The sequence below is a fragment of the Engystomops pustulosus genome, chromosome 3 (assembly GCF_040894005.1).
Source record: "Engystomops pustulosus chromosome 3, aEngPut4.maternal, whole genome shotgun sequence".
NCBI lineage: Eukaryota > Metazoa > Chordata > Amphibia > Anura > Leptodactylidae > Engystomops > Engystomops pustulosus.
The window spans coordinates 142,721,096-142,739,746 of NC_092413.1; the positions used below are offsets into that span (position 1 = coordinate 142,721,096).

Genomic DNA, 18,651 nt, shown 5'->3' on the forward strand with positions numbered 1-18,651 from the left:
GCAGCAGGGGAATCACATTACACTTAAAAGGGGCGGGGCAAGCACAAGCAGGAGGACAGGACATGTGACCTTTACAGGTGTCTCAGCTCCTCCTCCCCTCCTGACCCGTCTTTCTAGCTCTAATATATACAGCTGCACATGCGCACTAGCAGACTTGGCAAAGTCTGAGAAAGAAGGAGAGTGGAGAAGCTGTGGTGGGGGTCCTGTGCCTGCTGTGGTGGGGGTCCTGTGTCTGCTGTGGTGGGGGTCCTGTGTCTGCTGTGGTGTTCTCACAGGTTTGTGTGGCTGACCTATTCCCAGGGAGTTCAATTGATAAATAGTGGTTACCTGAGCCTGGCATAAGATGTATTCAATAAAGTACAAAATAGTTATGATTGAAAATTCTATGCATGGGTGGACTGCATGGGACACCATCTTACAATGGTCACAAGAGCTTCCAATCTGAGGTGTGGGGGGGGGGGCAGGAGGTGAAAGTGCTTGTCCAATGGTCACAAGAGCTTACAATCTATGAGAACGAGGAGGGGACACAGGAGGTGACAGTGCGTGTCCAATGGTCACAAGAGCTTACAATCTATGAGGAGGAGGAGGGGACACAGGAGGTGACAGTGCTTTTACAATGGTCACAAGAGCTTACAATCTGAGGAGGAGGGGACACAGGAGATGACAGCGCTTGTACAATGGTCACAAGAGCTTACAATCTATGAGGAGGAGGAGGGGACACAGGAGGTGACAGTGCTTTTACAATGGTCACAAGAGCTTACAATCTGAGGAGGAGGGGACACAGGAGATGACAGTGCTTGTAAAATGGTCACAAGAGCTTACAATCTATGAGGAGGAGGACACAGGAGGTGACTGTGCTTGTACAATGGTCACAGGAGCTTACAATCTTTGAGAAGGAGGGGACACAGGAGATGACAGCACTTGTACAATGGTCACAAGAGCTTACAATCTATGAGGAGGGTGGGCACAGGAGATGACAGCACTTGTACAATGGTCACAAGAGCTTACAATCTATGAGGAGGGGGACACAGGAGATGACACTGCTTGTACAATGGTCACAAGAGCTTACAATCTATGAGGAGGAGAGGACACAGGAGATGACACTGCTTGTACAATGGTCACAAGAGCTTACAATCTATAAGGAGGAAGGGACACAGGAGATGACAGTGCTTGTACAATGGTCACAAGAGCTTACAATCTATAAGGAGGAAGGGACACAGGAGATGACAGTGCTTGGTCAATGGTCACAAGAGCTTACAATCTATGAGGAGGGGGACACAGGAGATAACAGTGCTTGTACAATGGTCACAAGAGCTTACAATTTATAAAGAGGAGGAGGACACAGGAGATGGCAATCCTTGTACAATGATCCAGGCATTTCAAGTAAGGGATAAAATAAATAAATACACCAAAGACCCCAATGTTTTCACATTGTATTGAAAAAAATCCTCCCTGAACCAAAACACTTGTGCTCAGTAAGTAACAACTTTATCGCGGCCAAACACATCTTGCTAGTTAGTGAACGCAAGTGCATTGGTCAGAAGGCTTATGTTTTTGGGAAGGACTATCTAGTAAAAAATAAACCGTGTAAAAAAAAAGTGTTATGCCCTCAACCCCCCAAAAATAAATGAAATAAATTTAGAGGCGGCAGCCCCAGCCTGCTCAGTGTGGGGAGGTAGGGGGTTTGGGGCTGGCTATTAACAATTTATACAACTTGGAGTTATATATTTGTATTAACTGAAAATTCCATACTCTTCCTCGGCTAAAAATACTCCTCAAAAATGGTGAGAGGAGTATTATTACCCTTCTGGAAAAATGTTAGTGCGACCTCTGCCTCTTGGCTCTTCTCCTGCTCCAGCCACTGCAGGAGAGAAAAGGGGAGCCTGGACCGGTGAGGATTTTTTTTTTCTTATCTGGGGAAGATACACTGTATGTATGTGTTTTTTGTGTGTGTACATATATTAATATATAATATAATACGTATATTTGTGTATTATGAAATCGCGGTGCCTATTGAATAGGTCATTTTTCCCCTTACACAGTTTTTAAAAACCTCAACATAGAAAGGAGAGTGTCATTATTGGTGTCAATCCAACAAAGATTCTGTTTTGCTGTTTGAATACCAATTTAAAGCTAAAAAGCTTTGTTAAATTATCCTTTAAAAAAGTATTGCAAAAAAATCATTCAAAAAAACCTTGAGTTTTCATAGTGGATTTGTCAGGTAAAAAAAAAAGTGTGAACACAATCCCTCTTGAATGATAGTCATACAGGGAGCTTGAATACATCTGCTTGTATCATACTGCTTTCAAGCCAGAAAGCAAGAATTTAACTGCTGTGCTAAATCAAAGTTGCTTAGAATCTTTTTTAACCTATGTGGATTGAGAATTGTATGTAACATGAAATATTGGAAAAATCTAGTTCAGTAAAACAGTATACTGTATATTATCTAAAATGTGACCAGCTCCTCTATTTTCATTATACATTTATTTTATTTATTTTTTAGTCTTCCTATCCAAGGTTTTGACAAAATTATACCCAAACCCTCCTGATTTCCAGACTACATTATACAAAAATGAAACCCAACTAACAGAAGAAAATATCAAAGAAACTGTACAGCTTCCAGTACCCTCTCCAGCAGGTAACTGTACTACTTATCTGATTCATGTTTTTTTTTCCTAAATATTTTATTTTTGCTTGTTTTATTTTTATTCCCTGTAACCTGCTAAATAAAACTAGTAAGCACAACTAGCACCAAAATTACATGATATGCACAATGAAATTACGTGTCTGCTGGTGAATTGTGCCCGTCTACCCCAGGAGAAGATGATCCCAGAGCTAATCCCTTACATTGTGTGTATGTGTAATATACACATATATATATAATACAGGCAGTCCCCGACTTAAGAACACCCGACTTACACACACGTTTGTAACTAGGGGAGTTACAAACGGACCTCTGGATTTAGTCCCAGGCTACAATGATCAGTAGCAACAGTTCTAAAAGGTGCCGGTAATGAAACTTTATTGTTAATCCTGGTTCTTATGACAATCCAACATTTTCAAAATCCAATTGTCACAGAGACCAAAAAATTTTTGTTTGGGGTCACAATAATAAAATATACAGTTCCAACTAGCATACCAATTCAACTTAAGAATAAATCTACAGAAACTATCTTGTATGTAAAGCGGGCACTGCTTATATACATATAATATCCAAAGAGGAGGGCCCAGCAAGACCTTGAAGGTCCTGTCTCTTTATAGTAGTCAGCTCCAGAAAAATCATAAATCGTCATCAATCATACCTTAAGTAAAGTTATGTCTGTCAGTGATTAGCATGCATTTATATGTGGATAATAGATGTGCTCATTATAGTGATTACCACATAATAATACGTGGATCATAAAAGTTCTGTTGTCCATGAAAAGCGTTCGAAGATATGCAGTTCATAAAAGTTCTGTTGTCCTTTAAGAGCGTGCAATGATACGTAAATCATGCCCAATAATACATTGATTGTAAAGGTGCTCCTGTCAGTGAATAGCGTGCAGTAAAACCAAATGTTTGAATGCAATTTCTGGGACAGAATTTTATGAATCGGTGAGTGATAGACTTACTGCATGTTATCATGTAGAGCAGTGTTTGCGATCCTTTTAGGCACTGAGTGCCAAAACTACAAGCAAAAGCCACATATTTTTCACAGAGTGCCAAATGCCAATTTAAAGTAATTCACAGGTTTGAAACGTATTGGCGCCCTGATGACACTAATACAAGAGATAGAAGGAGAAATTTGGATTGTTTTTATAGTTTCCCTCTAAAGTCCCCTTTTGCTGGGCGATGGCCTGGGTGCCCAAAGAGAAGGCTCTGAGTGCCACCTCTGGCACCCGTGCCATAGGTTCGCCACCACTGATATAGAGCAACAATACAGTGTGAGAAGACTTTTATACTGATTCTTTGCTGTTATGGTGGGTACTCCACTTTGAAAGGACCATGAAGGTTTAATATGATGCAGATAAGCACAAACTTGAATGTCTTTATTGCAGTATCCAATGTTTTACAAAGATACAGGCAAAGCTCCTCATCCTGCTTCTTGTTTTCCCAGACCTGCAACCACCCCTGAGCTAGAGCAATGAGTTTATGGCTAGAGCTTTTCAGTTCATCAGTGGTGCAGCTTGCATGTTTCTCTGTCATTCGTAAAACAGATTTGGCTCTTTAACCCCTAGGGGACACAGCCTATTTTGGCCTTAAGGACGCGGCCCCATTTTTCAAATCTGGCCTGTGTCACTATAAGTGGTTATAGTTTTGGAACGCTATGAGATATCCAGGGGATTTTGAGATTGTTTTCTCGTGACACATTGTACTTCAAATTAGTTTAAAAATTTGGATGATATCTTTTGTGTTTAGTTATGGAAAAAAAACTAAATTTGGCAAAAATTTGGAAAAATTCTTTATTTTCAACGTTCTAAATTCTCTACTTTTGATGCAGATAGTCATAGCTCCCAAATAAATTCATAACTTACATTTCCCAAATGTCTGCTTTATGTTGGATGGTTTTTTAAGATTCCACATATTTTACTAGAATGTTATGAGGCTCAGAATTTAGGTATCATTTTTCAAATTTTTTGTGAAATCACCAAAACCTGTATTTAGATGGACCTGCTCAACTTCTAATTGACACTGAGAGGCCTAAATAATAGTGGGACTCGTAAAATACCCCATTGTGGAAACTACACACCTCAACGTATGAAAAACCACTTTTAAGAAGTTTGTTAACGCTTTACGTGTTTTATAGGGGTTAAAACAAAATGGAGGTGCAGTCTGCAAATTGTAATATTTTTTCACAATACACAACATTTACAATGGATTAAATGAATAAAGGCTCCACAAAGTTTGTTACCCAATTTCTCCCGAGTACACGGATACTCTATATGTGGTGGTAACCTGCTGTATGGGCGCACAGCCGGGCATAGAAGGGAAGGAGGCGCCATCCAGATCAGATTTGCTATGTCACATTGTACAGGCTATAATTTTTTTCTTTTTTTAATGTGGACCTATAGGGGCTTATTTCTTTTGCCACATGAGATGCACTTTTCTGGTACGTAATTTGGGGGAATCTATAGGCTAATTGGTGAGATTTTATTAACTCTTTGTTGGTGGAGGAAATGAAAATCATCACTTTTCAGGAAGATTTTTATGGGGTTTTTTTTTTGGCTGTTTACCATACCATAAAAATAGTATATTATTTTTATTCTATGGGTCGCCACGATTACAAAAAGACCTCATTTATATAGATTTTTTATTTTTTTCCCATTTTTAGTGCATAAAAAGTAATTTGGCAAAAATGTTGTTACTTTTAGCATCACCGTCTTTCATATGCATAACTTTTTTATTTTTCGCCTCACAAATCTGTTTAAGGGCTTATTTTTTGCGAGAAGGATTGTTCTTTTTAGTGGTCTTATTTTAGAGTGCATAACATTTTCTAAATCCCTTTTTAGAGCATTTTTAAAGGGTATTAATTGAAAATGATCTTTTTTCTGGAGCTTTTTTTTGTTTTGTTTTTTACGGGGTTAACTTTGCGAATCTAATAACGATTCTGTTTTATTATGCAGATTGTTACAGACGCAGGGATACCAAATATGTGGGGGTTTTGTGTATTTTATTCAATTGTACTGAATAAAAACCAATTTGGAGAAAATCTTGTTCATTTTAGCATCGTCATCTTTTCATATGCATAACTTTTTTTATTTTTCGGCTGACAAATCTAGTTAGGGGCTTATTTTTTGCGAGAAGAGTTGTTCTTTTTAGTGGGCTTATTTTGGAGTGCATAAAATTTTTTAAATTACTTTTTAGAGCATTTTTTTATAGGGTATTAATTAAAAATTATCTTTTTCGGAACGTTTTCGCGTTTTTTTTTCTACGGCGTGTACCGTGCGGGTCCAGTAACGATTCTGTTTTATTATACAGATTGTTACGGACGCGGCAATACCAAATATGCGGGGTTTTTTGTGTTTTTGTGTTTTTTATACTTTATTAAGTGTTTTTATGGGAAAGTGACATTTTAGGGGCTTATTTTTATGTATTTATTTTTTATTTATTATAATGTGTAGTGTTAAGTGTTTTTGCATATTTTTACTTATACTTACTTGAACTTGAGCATCACTGGTTTAAGTTCAATACACTGCTCTACAATACTATTTTATTGTAGAGCAGTGTAAACTGTCTGAGCAAGCTTGCGCATGCTCAGACAGTTTACAGTCAGACCCGGAAGGGGTCTGACTGCCATGGAGACCGGGCAGCTCCGGGGCACATGCCAGTCCTCGGAGCTGCCCAGAAGTGGATCGGATCCCCCGGTAAGCGGCACGGGGGATCCGATCCACAGCGCAAACACCCTTACACGCCGCGGTCATGTTTGACCGCGGCGTGTAAGGGGTTAACACCCGCGATCGGAGCCGGCTCCGATCGCGGGTGTTAGCGCAGGCTGTCAGCTGTACTAGACAGCTGACAGCCGCTGCTTCTGGTACCGGCTCCGTTCGTGAGCCGGTGCCAGAAGCAGGACGTTATAGAACGTCCCCGTGCGCTAAGCATCTAGCCCCGGGGACGTACTATAACGTCCTGGTGCGCCTAGGGGTTAATAGTGGTCATCCTCCATTGAGAATTTATCAAATATACACTGAATATAATCCATAAAATAAAATAGGTCGAAGATGTAATACATGGTTACATAGTTATCTTTAACCACCACTGAGCCATCATTGTCAGATGAGAACTCCAGCACTAGTGCATTCTCTCATTTTTGTATCATGAGCTCCAGTGTTGGAATCAAGGATATTATTTTATCTTTATCGCGGCGATACAGCCCATTAATGGCCACTGGTGGCTTTTGGAAAAAAATGGCACTTCTTCTAAATACCATAAAAAGGCACACTGGGATTTAACCCCATAGTGCAATAAGACGTATCCTTACCTCTTATTGCGCATGGGGGGCTGAGCCCTCTTCATACTCGCAGGGTGTTTGCTTCACAATGAAGCAAACGCCCGTCGCTAGCACCGATCGCGGGTGTTAACCCTTTGATCGCCGCCATCAAAGCTGCTGCGTGGGCGCCGCCATCTTGGCTCCAATCGTCGCTCCTCGTGACATCATCGGGGAGCGGCGATCCGTTGTCATGACAGCCTCGGGTCACACAAAAATCCATGGCCATCATGTTTTAGGCTATCTATTACAATGTGCGATTTGCACATTGTAATAGATGGTGTGCAAAATCCCCATATACTGCCATACTGTAGTATGGCGGTATATGGTAGGATCAACCAGACAACCTAGGGTTAAAGTACCCAAAGGAGGCTGAAAAATAGTAAAAAAAAAAAATGATATTAATAAAACATAAAAATTCTAATCACCCCCCTTTCCCTATAACTGATATAAATACAAATAAACAGTAAAAATCACATTCATCATCATAATCACCGCATCCGAAAATGTCCTAAAAATAGAATAGCTGGCCCTTCCTCTCACTGCCATAATAGATGCAATGGGAAAAAATAGGCCCTTCCTCTCACTGCCATGAAAGATAAAATAGCTATCCAGACGCATTTTTGTCAGCTTATCATTAAACAGCACAATTGCTCTACAGAAAAATGGGTTGTGTGTTTCAAAATACATGCAATGAGAAAAAAAACGGCTCTTCCTCTCACTGCCATAATAGACACAATAGGAAAAAGCAGCCTCTTCCTCTCGCTGCCATGAAAGATGCAATAGCTTTCCAGGCACATATTTGTCAGCTTATAACTAAACAGCACAATTGCCCTACAAAAAATGGGTTGTGTAGTTTATGTTTTTGTAAATAATTAGTTTTTTTGTAGAGAAAAAAAAGTTTAGTGATTTTCAAAAAGTTTGTGGGTTGTTTTTTCCCTGAAAGTTTCAGTTGATCCAGGGAGTTACTCTAGTGGTTGGGAGGGAATTTTTGTGGGCTTTTGCCTCCACAGATGAGCTTCAGCACTGCCTGCTGCGTTACCCCTTGCCTGTGATGAAACTGGTGGTGCCGGTCAATGCTGACTGGATGAGTAGGAGGTGGCAAACGGATGCAAGGAGTAATCTCTCGCAATTATCGGTGTTAAGCGCCACAGCGATTCCTTAACCAAGTGGGCAGTTAAAGAGATGTAACATCTTTGCACATACTTGCTTGTGCCCATATCAGTTGTGATGTGCAACTTGCGACTAGAGCAACTTCCAATTTTTAACTTACTTTGGTATTTTCGGTACACAGTGGGTGGGGATAATCTCTGCATAATTAATTTAGCTACCATAGCTTATATCAAGCTCATCCTCTTGTCCGAGTGCTTTGTCACTAGTGACAATATGATGGGGGCGGTCCTGAACCTCGTAAATTCATGACCGTGTCTGAACCCCTAGTATGTATGACGTGTTCATCCATACTAGGATTGGTAACGTTAACCCCTTAAGCGTCCTTCTGCTACCATGGCTATGGCATTTGATGCCTCCTATTTAGGACAGTTGCAGACAGTGTGGCATTTGAGCTGGAGAAGGCCCTATTACCGCGCAAAAAGGCTGTTGCTCGTTCTGTCTGCCCCCTGTTCCCACCCTGACTGTCTGCTGATGTTTTAAAGATCCGGAATACAGATGTTGGATTTCAACCCCTTCACACCATGGCATTTTGTCTTTTTTGCATTTCCATTTTTCACTCCCCACCTTCAAAAATGTCTAACTTTTTTTTTTCTATTTTTTTCTATTATTTGTAAAGAGCTGTGTGAGGGCTTGTTCTCTTTGTAACAAATTCATAATATTCTGTGCTGTGTACTGTGCAGTGGGGAAAAAAATCCAAATTCAGTTAAATTGGTAAAAAACGCATTTGTGCAATTTTCTTGTGGGCTTGGATTTTAATGCTTTCACTGTGCGCCCCAAATGACATTTAAATACATTTTATAATGTTTTCAAACCTTTACAAGAATTAAAACTCCTGTACAAAAAATAAATTCTTCATTTCGCCATCTTCTGACACAAATAACTTTTTCATACTTCAGTGTATAGGGCTGTCGGCGGTGTCATTTTTTGCCAGATGAGATGACATTTCCAATGATACCATTTTGAGGACTGCATGACCTTTTAATCACTTTTTTAAAAAATTTTATTTGTTACAAAATGGCAAAAAAGTGTCATTTTCGACTTTTGGGCAATTTTTTCCAATACGGGGTTAAACGCTGGGAAAAAACATTATTATTTTCATAGATCGGACATTTAGAGACGCGACAATACCTAACATGTTTATGATTTTTACTGTTTTACTATTTATATTTATATCAGTTCTAGGGAAAGGGGGTGAATTTAATTTTTACGGGTTTTTTTATCTGTTTTTTTCACTACTTTTTTTTTTCAGACCTTTTAGGGTACTTTAACCCTAGGTTGTCTTATTGATCCTACCTTATACTGCCAGTATGGCAGTATATGGTGATTTTCTACTTTATCTATTACAATGTGAATATCGGACGTTGTAGTAGGCTCTTTGCATGAGCCTAGGCTGTCATGGTAACCGATCACTGCTCCCTGATGCATATATATTTATATCTCTGGTATATATATTTCAGGTATATATTCATATGTGTAGTATTTTTTCTGGAGGGACATATTTGTCTATTTGAGCTATATTTACTGTTGGTAGGACTTATTTTAGATGATCCGATAGCGGTTGGCCTCTTGGATTTCTTTCTTAATATTTTTAATGGCAGGGAGTCATTTCATTTTTTCCCTTCAGGATCGACCCTGATACTGTTGTTGCTCCAATTCTGCAGAATGGATGCAACCTTGCTTGTAAAAAATGCCTAGTTCTTGCTTTGCACATCAGGACCCAAGAGTTTTCTATTAATAATGTCCCCCTGTATGGCAAATTTATTACAATACACAAATATTTTTAATGTTAATACAAAGCCTCTGTTCACAGAAATAACACACTGGTTCTTTTCTATTTTTGTTATGGTCAATGAATTAGTTGGTGAGCCTTATCCAAAGTGCAAGGAATAACCATCTTTGAGTCCTCCTTTAAAGAGGACAGAGTGGAGAGGCTACTGCTGCAGCACATTGGCTTACAACCAGGTTGTAGCCCTTACTGGCGGATTTACTCCACACCTGGTTCCATGTAGAGTTTGCATAAAACACCTTGACGTTTCAATATTTTTTTGGTCTGCATCACAGCATGTCTCTAAATGTCTTGTTCATTTTTTTTTTTAATTAGAAAAGCAACATATAATCAGATCAAAGTGTTCTTTTACAAAACAAAAATTTCAGGACAAAAGAAGGATTGCTGATTCAATGGAAACATTGTAGAGAAAAGACAGGATGTTCTGCGGCTGAAAAATTGTGCGTTTCCATGCCTAGATAATAGAAATTTACTTGTAAAAAGCTGGGCATAATTCCCTTTCCCTTCAAACTCATTATGACAATTTGGTAATGATTTGCTGAATATTAAGAAAAAGCCATACATTTTCAAAATGAGGAGAATGTGATCTTTTAGTCCATTTCTAACTGAATAATTTTTATACACTGTTTCGGATATTTTTATTATTGTCAATTCCAGAACTGTGTATATTAATCAAACCAATTCTTTTTATTACTGATTCCTGTTTTAAATTATGTTAAAAGGATATTCCCACAAAGACAAGATTCTTAAATATACTTAGGATAACACAATAACACATTCTCTAATTCCCTGTTATTAGAAAAAATACAGAATTTCACACATATACTGTAATTTCAACCTATCAGTCCCGGTGTACACAATTTCTGTTGCCCTGGGATCCGACCGTAAATCTTCTGATGTTTATGGTCGAGCAGGATAGATTCTACTCATGAATTGATTCTCCGGTTTGCTCAATGCAGTGTGATCTCTGCCCCTCCATTACAAGACAAGCTCACACACAGACACTTACTAATAATTCAAATAATTCCCCCCGTTTCCCTAGAACTGATAGGTATCGTCGCATCTCCAAATGCCCGATCTATCAAAATATAAAAACCGTTCTTCCCGAAGGTAAACTCCATAACGGAAAATAGTGCCCAACTATCCGAAAATGCTACTTTTACACCATTTTACATCACATAAAGACATAATAGAAAGTGATCAAAATGTTGCACAGTCCTCACAATTGTAGCAATGAAAACATCAGCTCATTTTGCAAATAAAAATGACCTCTCGCACAGCTCAAAGAATAAAGCAGAGGTGTTTTTTGTAGCATACAGTGAAAGTCGTAAAAATTGAGCTCACAAGAAAGTTTTTTTGCCAATTTCACAACATTTGGACTTTTTTTTCCCAGTTTCCAAGTACATGGCATGGAATAATACATAATGTCACTGAGAAGTAAAATTTGCACAGCTCTGTACACATGAAAAATGAAAAAGTTATGGATTTTTGAAGGTGGAGAACGAGAATTGAGTCCTTAAGGGGTTAAACATCACTAGGGGGTTATAAATTGAGAATTTTATTTCATTGGCAAACCCTTTTGATGATGTTTGGAGGACCGATTATTGGATTTATCTACAGGTTATGTAGCTGTTGTCCACTGTCAGACCTCTGGCAACAGATTATCTACTGTTAAAATAAAATGATCCAGCAAATTAAAATCTCACTGGCATCAGTGTCCTGTCGTCTACAGTATAAGGCTACATGTGCTGCACCGTACCGCGGCCATTGCCGTCTATGGGGGACGTATTTAGGCCGTATATATGTCCCCTATATGGCGGTGTGAATGCAGCCTAACAGGTAGTTCTCATTTACCGTTTTCTATTTTTATCTTCTAAGAAGTGTTAGGCTCCTATTCTTGTTTAAAAGCAATGGGGAAGGGCATACATGATGTACCATTTGCATCCGGTGTCATGTAATTCACGTTTGGCACTGTAAAGAAGCCTATACACCTGATTTACATATGACTGACCAGATAATGTGTATGGAGCCTTCCCAGATCTTACCAAAACTGCAGATGAAGGCGATGGGGATTGGGCACTTGGTACATTCTTATCATTTTATTGGCCAGGGGTAGAAAACCTCTGGCAGTGACTTTTTCGATTATTATATCCGGCATACATGCACTGCTTGAGCTTGAACCAAGCTTACATGTATGTGGAGTAGTCTGCAGTCATAACTTTTTGGTTCAATAAGGATTCAGCAGACAGCGATATAAAGTGAGTTATAAACTGTCCAACCTTCAGTTCTTCTTTTTATGACCTCTAATGGCTTCATTCACATGAGGTTATTCTGGTTTAATACAATCTCTTTGTTGCAATGAAGGTCATAATAAGCTGCCAGTACAAGTGTTCAGGCCCTTTCAATACCTCATCATACAAAGTTATAATCTTTTATTTGAATTCTGCTATTGGGCACATAAAGTCTTTAAATCACAAATCTCCAACAATATTAAAATAAATAAACAATAAGCGAAACACATTCTTACAAGTTGATGCATTGGGCAAGTTTGCTGTGTGTGAAGTCTCTTACTGCCCTCTTCTGGCAAAGAAAGAAACTGTTCTGTAGGTTCTCAAGAATATATATATTAATTTTCATGACTTTTTTCGCAGAATATTTATTGTGTAGCTATATAAAATATGGAAGATCTAAAAATATGAATAAAGAACTTTTATATGTCTCTAATGTTTATATTACTCTGCCTTCAGATCAATTTTTTATTTCATTAGTTGTGATCAGTGATGAACGGGTCGAGCAAAATTCAGGGACTTGAATTTTAACACCAAAAAATAGCTGTAAAATGGGGGTAGTAAGGGCTAGAGGACAGAGAAATGGTGGGAATAACAGGGCAGTTGCCCAGGAACTTAAAAATAGAACATAACATAAAAATGTATTTTAAAAAATAGTAAATGGTAGGCTCTCTGGGTGTGCAATGGAAATAAACACCCCTCCCTGCGGTTAAAATCCATATACTGTGGTATTTCACAATTTCAAATTTATCCAGTTACTACAGAATTGGACAATTTCAAGTTTAAATTTCTGTAATTCGGTAGTGGAATAACGGATGCTATGCTTTCCTTGTAGTGTGGATCCAGCAGAGTGGCCAAATAGTAATCAGAACTGGTAGCTATCCAGGCAACTCTGTTTTAGTTGTGTAGGCACTGGAGCATATAGTGACTTATGTGGGCCACAATATCCAGAGGACAAACTGTCCATGGTTGGTGGTAAATGGAGCTATTCTCCATTTACACCTCTGAGGTGCTCTGGGTGTCAGCCTGCTCTGAGGAAAATCATGGTGTGAAAATTATTTATTAGAAAATCTCGGATCACAACGCGTTTCGGAGTAGCGAAGACTCCTTTTTCAAGTGGTATGAGACTAAGAGGAAAATACAAGTACAAAACACATATACAAAATTAATGTTAGTAGTTGTGAATTTAGTGGTATATCAGTTTATGAATAAAGATAAAAAATATATAAAATATATATAAAAAATATATATAAAAAATATCACATATCAGTTTGTAAATGTATAAAAGGCCATGGTTGGTTATTAGTATGAAAAATGTATATCTATATCTATTTATATTTTTCATATATTTTTCATACTAATAACCAACCTTGGCCTTTTATACATTTACAAACTGATATGTGATATTTTTTATATATATTTTTTTATATATATTTTATATATTTTTTATCTTTATTCATAAACTGATATACCACTAAATTCACAACTACTAACACGAACCACCTATTTTAATTTTGTATATGTGTTTTGTACTTGTATTTTCCACTTAGTCTCATACCACTTGAAAAAGGAGTCTTCGCTACTCCGAAACGCGTTGTGATCCGAGATTTTCTAATAAATAATTTTCACACCATGATGTTCCATACCTGAATTTGTGTGTGCGCCACTACAGACAACCCGTCACCTTTCTCTGCAAATTCCGATCGCGACCGTCTTGGCAACCGTGTCCCGATACCATTTGTCTGAAGGCAGCACCTCATCACCCACCAGGGCTCTACCAGACGCTAAATAGTGTTGTGCCTAATATAGCACAACCACATCCGGTGAGCCTCAGTCCAATTGTTATTATCTTTATATTTACCACCTTCATCCACACTTGAACAAACAATACTACTCTATGAGCGCCATTCAGTTTCCCCTTGTTTGCCTTTCTTTGCTCTGAGGAAAACTCATCATCCTCTTCCTCCTCCAAATGTGCCCCCAGTGCAGTATCTGCCCACTGGTCCAGCAATGCATTCTCCTCTTCCTCCTGTGTCACCATTACATCCTCCGTCATGGCCATAAGAGCTTTTTCATGTAGGCCAAAGGTGGGGATGGTAGCGCTGATGATAGCATAATCAGCACTGACCTTATTGGTGGCATATAGGAAGCAGTGCAGGAATGAATGTTTCCCATGGCAGCCCAATTGGTAGTGAAGTGGTGTTGGTCACTACTTCAACTGACCTGGGTGTTTTGGAGCTGGAATTGAACAATTCTGTGCTTCTGCTCACACACCATTTCAAGCATATACAAAGTTAAATTCCACCTAATTGATACATCAAATATGAGGCGTTGGGTGGGCAGTCCAAAGACCCTTTGGAGTGCAGATAGGTGAGCAGCAGTGTATTAACACCGAATATACAAATGCATGAGTCACACTTTAAGCAGCAAGTCAGTGTAGTTGGTCAGGAACCTTTTCCCCACCAGGTTTGTACATACGCAAAGCAAAGGGACATGGGTCAACCTGGCTTGGCACAAAGCTGCTACAAGGCTCTAGTTTTTTTTGTACACCACCTTTTGGAGCTCCGGGTTCAGCAGCAACCACTTTGGATCCCAGTCCACGTTGTGTGGTCTTTCACAGATGAGTTTATGCACGGCCAGTGCTTCCAGAGGTGAAGGTGCTTTGCTGACTGGATGAAGAAGCAGGAGAGGAGAAAGTGGAGTAGGAGGAGTTGCTGGCAACTGGAGGCAAGGAGTGATGTCCAGCAATCCTGGGTGGGGGGCAGAATGTGAGTCAATGTGCTTTGGCACCAGCTGCCATTACATTAACTCGGTGGGCATTGAAGGAGATGTAACGTCCCTGCCCATGTGTCAGTTCTGAGGTGCACTCTGGGACTAATGGCGTTGCACAATGCACACCTGATTGTGTCCACAACCTGATGGTGCAGGGCAAAGATGGCCTGCCAGGAAAAATAGTGGTGGCTGGGAATTTCATACTGTGGGACAGCCACTGTCATCAGATCTTTAAAGCTGTCCATCACCACCAGCCTAAATGGGAGCATTTCAAAGGCCAGCAATTTCAAAATACTCTTGTTTAGGACTTCCTCTTTATCTCAATTATGTGGGGGATTGAAAGCTGAATGGATGGTGTGGACAGACTTGGTAGTGGTAGTGGCGCCACATCCTCCCTTTTGTGGGGACACAGATGACCTGGTCACTCAGGACTTGTTGGTACAGGCTGAGCCAACCAAAGCAGCAGAAGGAGTCCCAGGTGTCTGCAGGTTTTTTTGTTGTCTCATCCACTGTAATTTGTAGATGGACTAGTGGCACAGCATGCAAACAGTCTTCTGCAATCGCAGTCTTCCTGTGGGATGGCCTGTGTTTGCTGGGTCCCTGGGTATGGGTAATAGCTACCGACTGTACCAGAATGCCATGGTAGTTGGCAGTTATCATTATCATTAATCTCTTTGATGGTCTGCCAATCACACCATCATCCTTCTCATGGGAATTTTGCAACTCGGTTGATAGGCAGCCCAGCAGGCAAGCAACCAGCTTTGTATTTTTTCCCTGAATATGATCCTAAAGGACGTACAATGCTGTCTGATTGGCTTCAGGAGTTGTGGGTGTGAAAATTCCCAAATTCGATACAGACCCAAATTTGATGGTTCAGACCCACTCATCACTAGTTGTGATTCTTTTTCCTTTTTTATTTATCCATCTTTTTTTCCATTTCATTAAGTTCATCACATTTCCGATTAAATAGCATAACGTATGTAAAAGAATATAACATAAATATTCAAATGGTGGCTGGTAAGAGTATTGAAACTAACAAAAAGTATTTGGTATGCCTCTACCAACTTTGCACATGTAGTGGCTTGAAGTTTTACCCATTTTTCTGTCTGTGCAGCATAGCACTGGCTTTGGACCATTTTACCACATGACTATGAGTATAGCTTTGGTTGCATGTCAAGGGTCATTGTCTTTCAGGAAGGTCCCAGTCTCAACATTTTTTGCAGTCTTTGACAGGTTTCCCCCATTGCCCTGTATTTAGCTACATCCATTTTCTCAACAACTCTATGAAAGTTTCTTAGTCCTTGTTGAAGCAAAGTAGCTCCACAACATGATGCTGCCACAGCAACACAGTCATTTTTGAAAGCAAGCCATAAGCTTCCTCAGCTGAATGTTTTGGCCTAAATGCCAAATGCTATGCGTGAAGGAAAGCCAACAACGCAAATCGCTCTGAACACCCCACCCCACCTTAAAGCATGGCAGTGTCAGTCTCTTGTTTCCCTCATCAGGGACTAGGAAAATGGTCAGATTTAATGGGAAGATGTCAGAGGCTGTGAAAGACATGACATACAATTTTCCAATATACTTTTGTGTATCAATTCCTTATCTAGATCTTCGCTTGCCGGTATTCAACACACAGGTGCACTGCTCGTTACTGTGGTTACTCTGTGTGATATAACAAGCCCTGAACCTGTGTGACGTCACATGACCAGGGACAGTCTATCCACAGAAAGTAAACAACAAAGCTTTTTATGTCTCTGGTCACAGGGGCACCTCGGTGTGTGTCTCGGTGTGCTCCTCCGTGCCTACTGCAGTCTCACTGACCACTCTGCGTTCCAGTGGCGACTCCCGCGGAGCTGCCAGCCTCTTCCTGTGACCCCTGCTGGATCTTTGTGCCCTTAAGCCATTGAGAAAGGGTTCCCTGACTGTATTACCCATTGTGATCTCCTGCTACGTCCTGGCTTCGATTCTTTGCCGCCTTGATCTACGTCCCTGACTCCGATCCTGTACCGCCTGTCCTGACCTTCCGCCTGACAACTCTGTACCTTGCCTTGACTTTGCAAGTCCAACCTGCTTTGCGGTGGGCTCTGGTAAAAACCGGGTGCCACTTATACTCCGCTCCCAGGTGTCGGCTTGCGTCCACTACCCCGAACCTGACAATTTCTATACAATCCATTATTTAGAAATCTGTGTGGAATTGATACAGAAAGTATATTGGAAAAATGTATAACTTTTTATTATACAAACAATGACATTTATTTGCAGAAACTGGAAACTTTTGGTTAGTGTCTTCCATCAATCACTGTATTTTCTGGTCTTTTTCTTGCAGCTGTTGACAAATCAAACAATTCTCACCTGAAGGTATACACTGTGAGCCTCCCGCCAGATGACTACATACCATCTCCTCAAACTGATCTGAAGGCTCCCACCACAGAAGATTCCGATCTCAATGGTATTTTTTACATTTCTATTGTAGTAGATATTTTCAGGTGACTTTCTGGTGCAGTAAATTTTCCAACAGATATAGATAAAATGCTGTTTTATCTATAGATTTATATGATTGTGTGCTATTGACTGGTAGTATCAGTTTTAAATATAATACTACACACCTAGCCAAATGTTGTCCCTTAAATTCAAAGTAAAAGGGTTAGCCAACATACACAATACTTTTCTACAACCCCATAATACAGTCTGTACTGTAAAATATGGTTTCACTGATGTTGTTATTTGATATAATACAGAATGCAGAGCACAGAAAACAAGTAAAATATTGAACGTTTTGCTGGGTTATTGAGAAACTGGGAAAGGAATATGCCTTCTCTAATTCTGGTCACTCCAACAGTGGCATTTAAAGAAAGAGCACAAGTGATTGATTCTACCACCGATCATTGGTATTATTGGTGGCGCTACTGAGATGAACCCAAACTTCTGACTGAAGTTCAAATCTGGGTTCATGAACTTAACTTTTCTATTTGGGTCCTGCAAAACTATTTGTATGTATGAAGCCTCTGTTTAAATGTGGCCTTATGCAAAGATAAATAAACTTTGGACCAAACCATGAACCTTCCTGTACTTTAGCCTGAGAATTAAGGGGGTCCAAGCAATTGATACTTCCAAGTGGGCAACTTGAAGGGACCAGCTTGGTTCACCAGATTTTATTACACCGGATTTTATCGCACTAAACTACTAGAATCTTTAGCAATGGGTATGAAATATCCTTCATGAAATTCCTCTTTTATATTAAATCTTGACTGTTTACCTATAAAAAAAAAAATCTCCTCCAAAGTCATTTAACCATTTTGCACACTGGCTGAGTTCTCTACTTACATAGCAGGTGTCGGCTGTATTATACAGCTGACATCTGCCTGTTACTGCCATGTTCAGTGCTGGCACTGATTGCTTAACTTGTTAAATTAGCCCGCCATCTTGGATGGACAATCTCCGCCCCCATGTCTTCATTGGAGGGCAGCAATCAGTTGCCATGGCAGCCTACAGTCTCATTTAAACTTGTAGGCTTGCCGTGTGTAATGACCTTTAAAAGCCTGCAGATGGCAGGCTATAAGAGATCAGCAGTATTGCAGTATGTATTAGTACCCTGGAGGGTCTTAAAAAAAATGTAAAAAAGTAAAAGTTTAAATGGCCGCCCCTTCCTTTAGATCACATATAAAAAT

At 39.7% G+C, this 18,651-nt stretch overlaps 1 protein-coding gene across 8 annotated transcripts in view; it reads left to right on the forward strand.

The window, feature by feature from the left end:
* The window catches only part of ERICH1 (glutamate rich 1), a 69,675-nt gene that overhangs the window by 15,739 nt on the left and 35,285 nt on the right, over positions 1-18,651 (forward strand). For 7 of the 8 annotated variants that reach the window (XM_072142351.1, XM_072142354.1, XM_072142352.1 and 4 more), the window contains exons 3-4: positions 2,504-2,638; positions 17,310-17,432. In XM_072142351.1, the coding sequence (XP_071998452.1) occupies positions 2,504-2,638; positions 17,310-17,432 (258 nt within the window). The remainder of the gene's footprint in view (positions 1-2,503; positions 2,639-17,309; positions 17,433-18,651) is intronic. The other variant, XM_072142353.1, reaches the window with a different exon arrangement.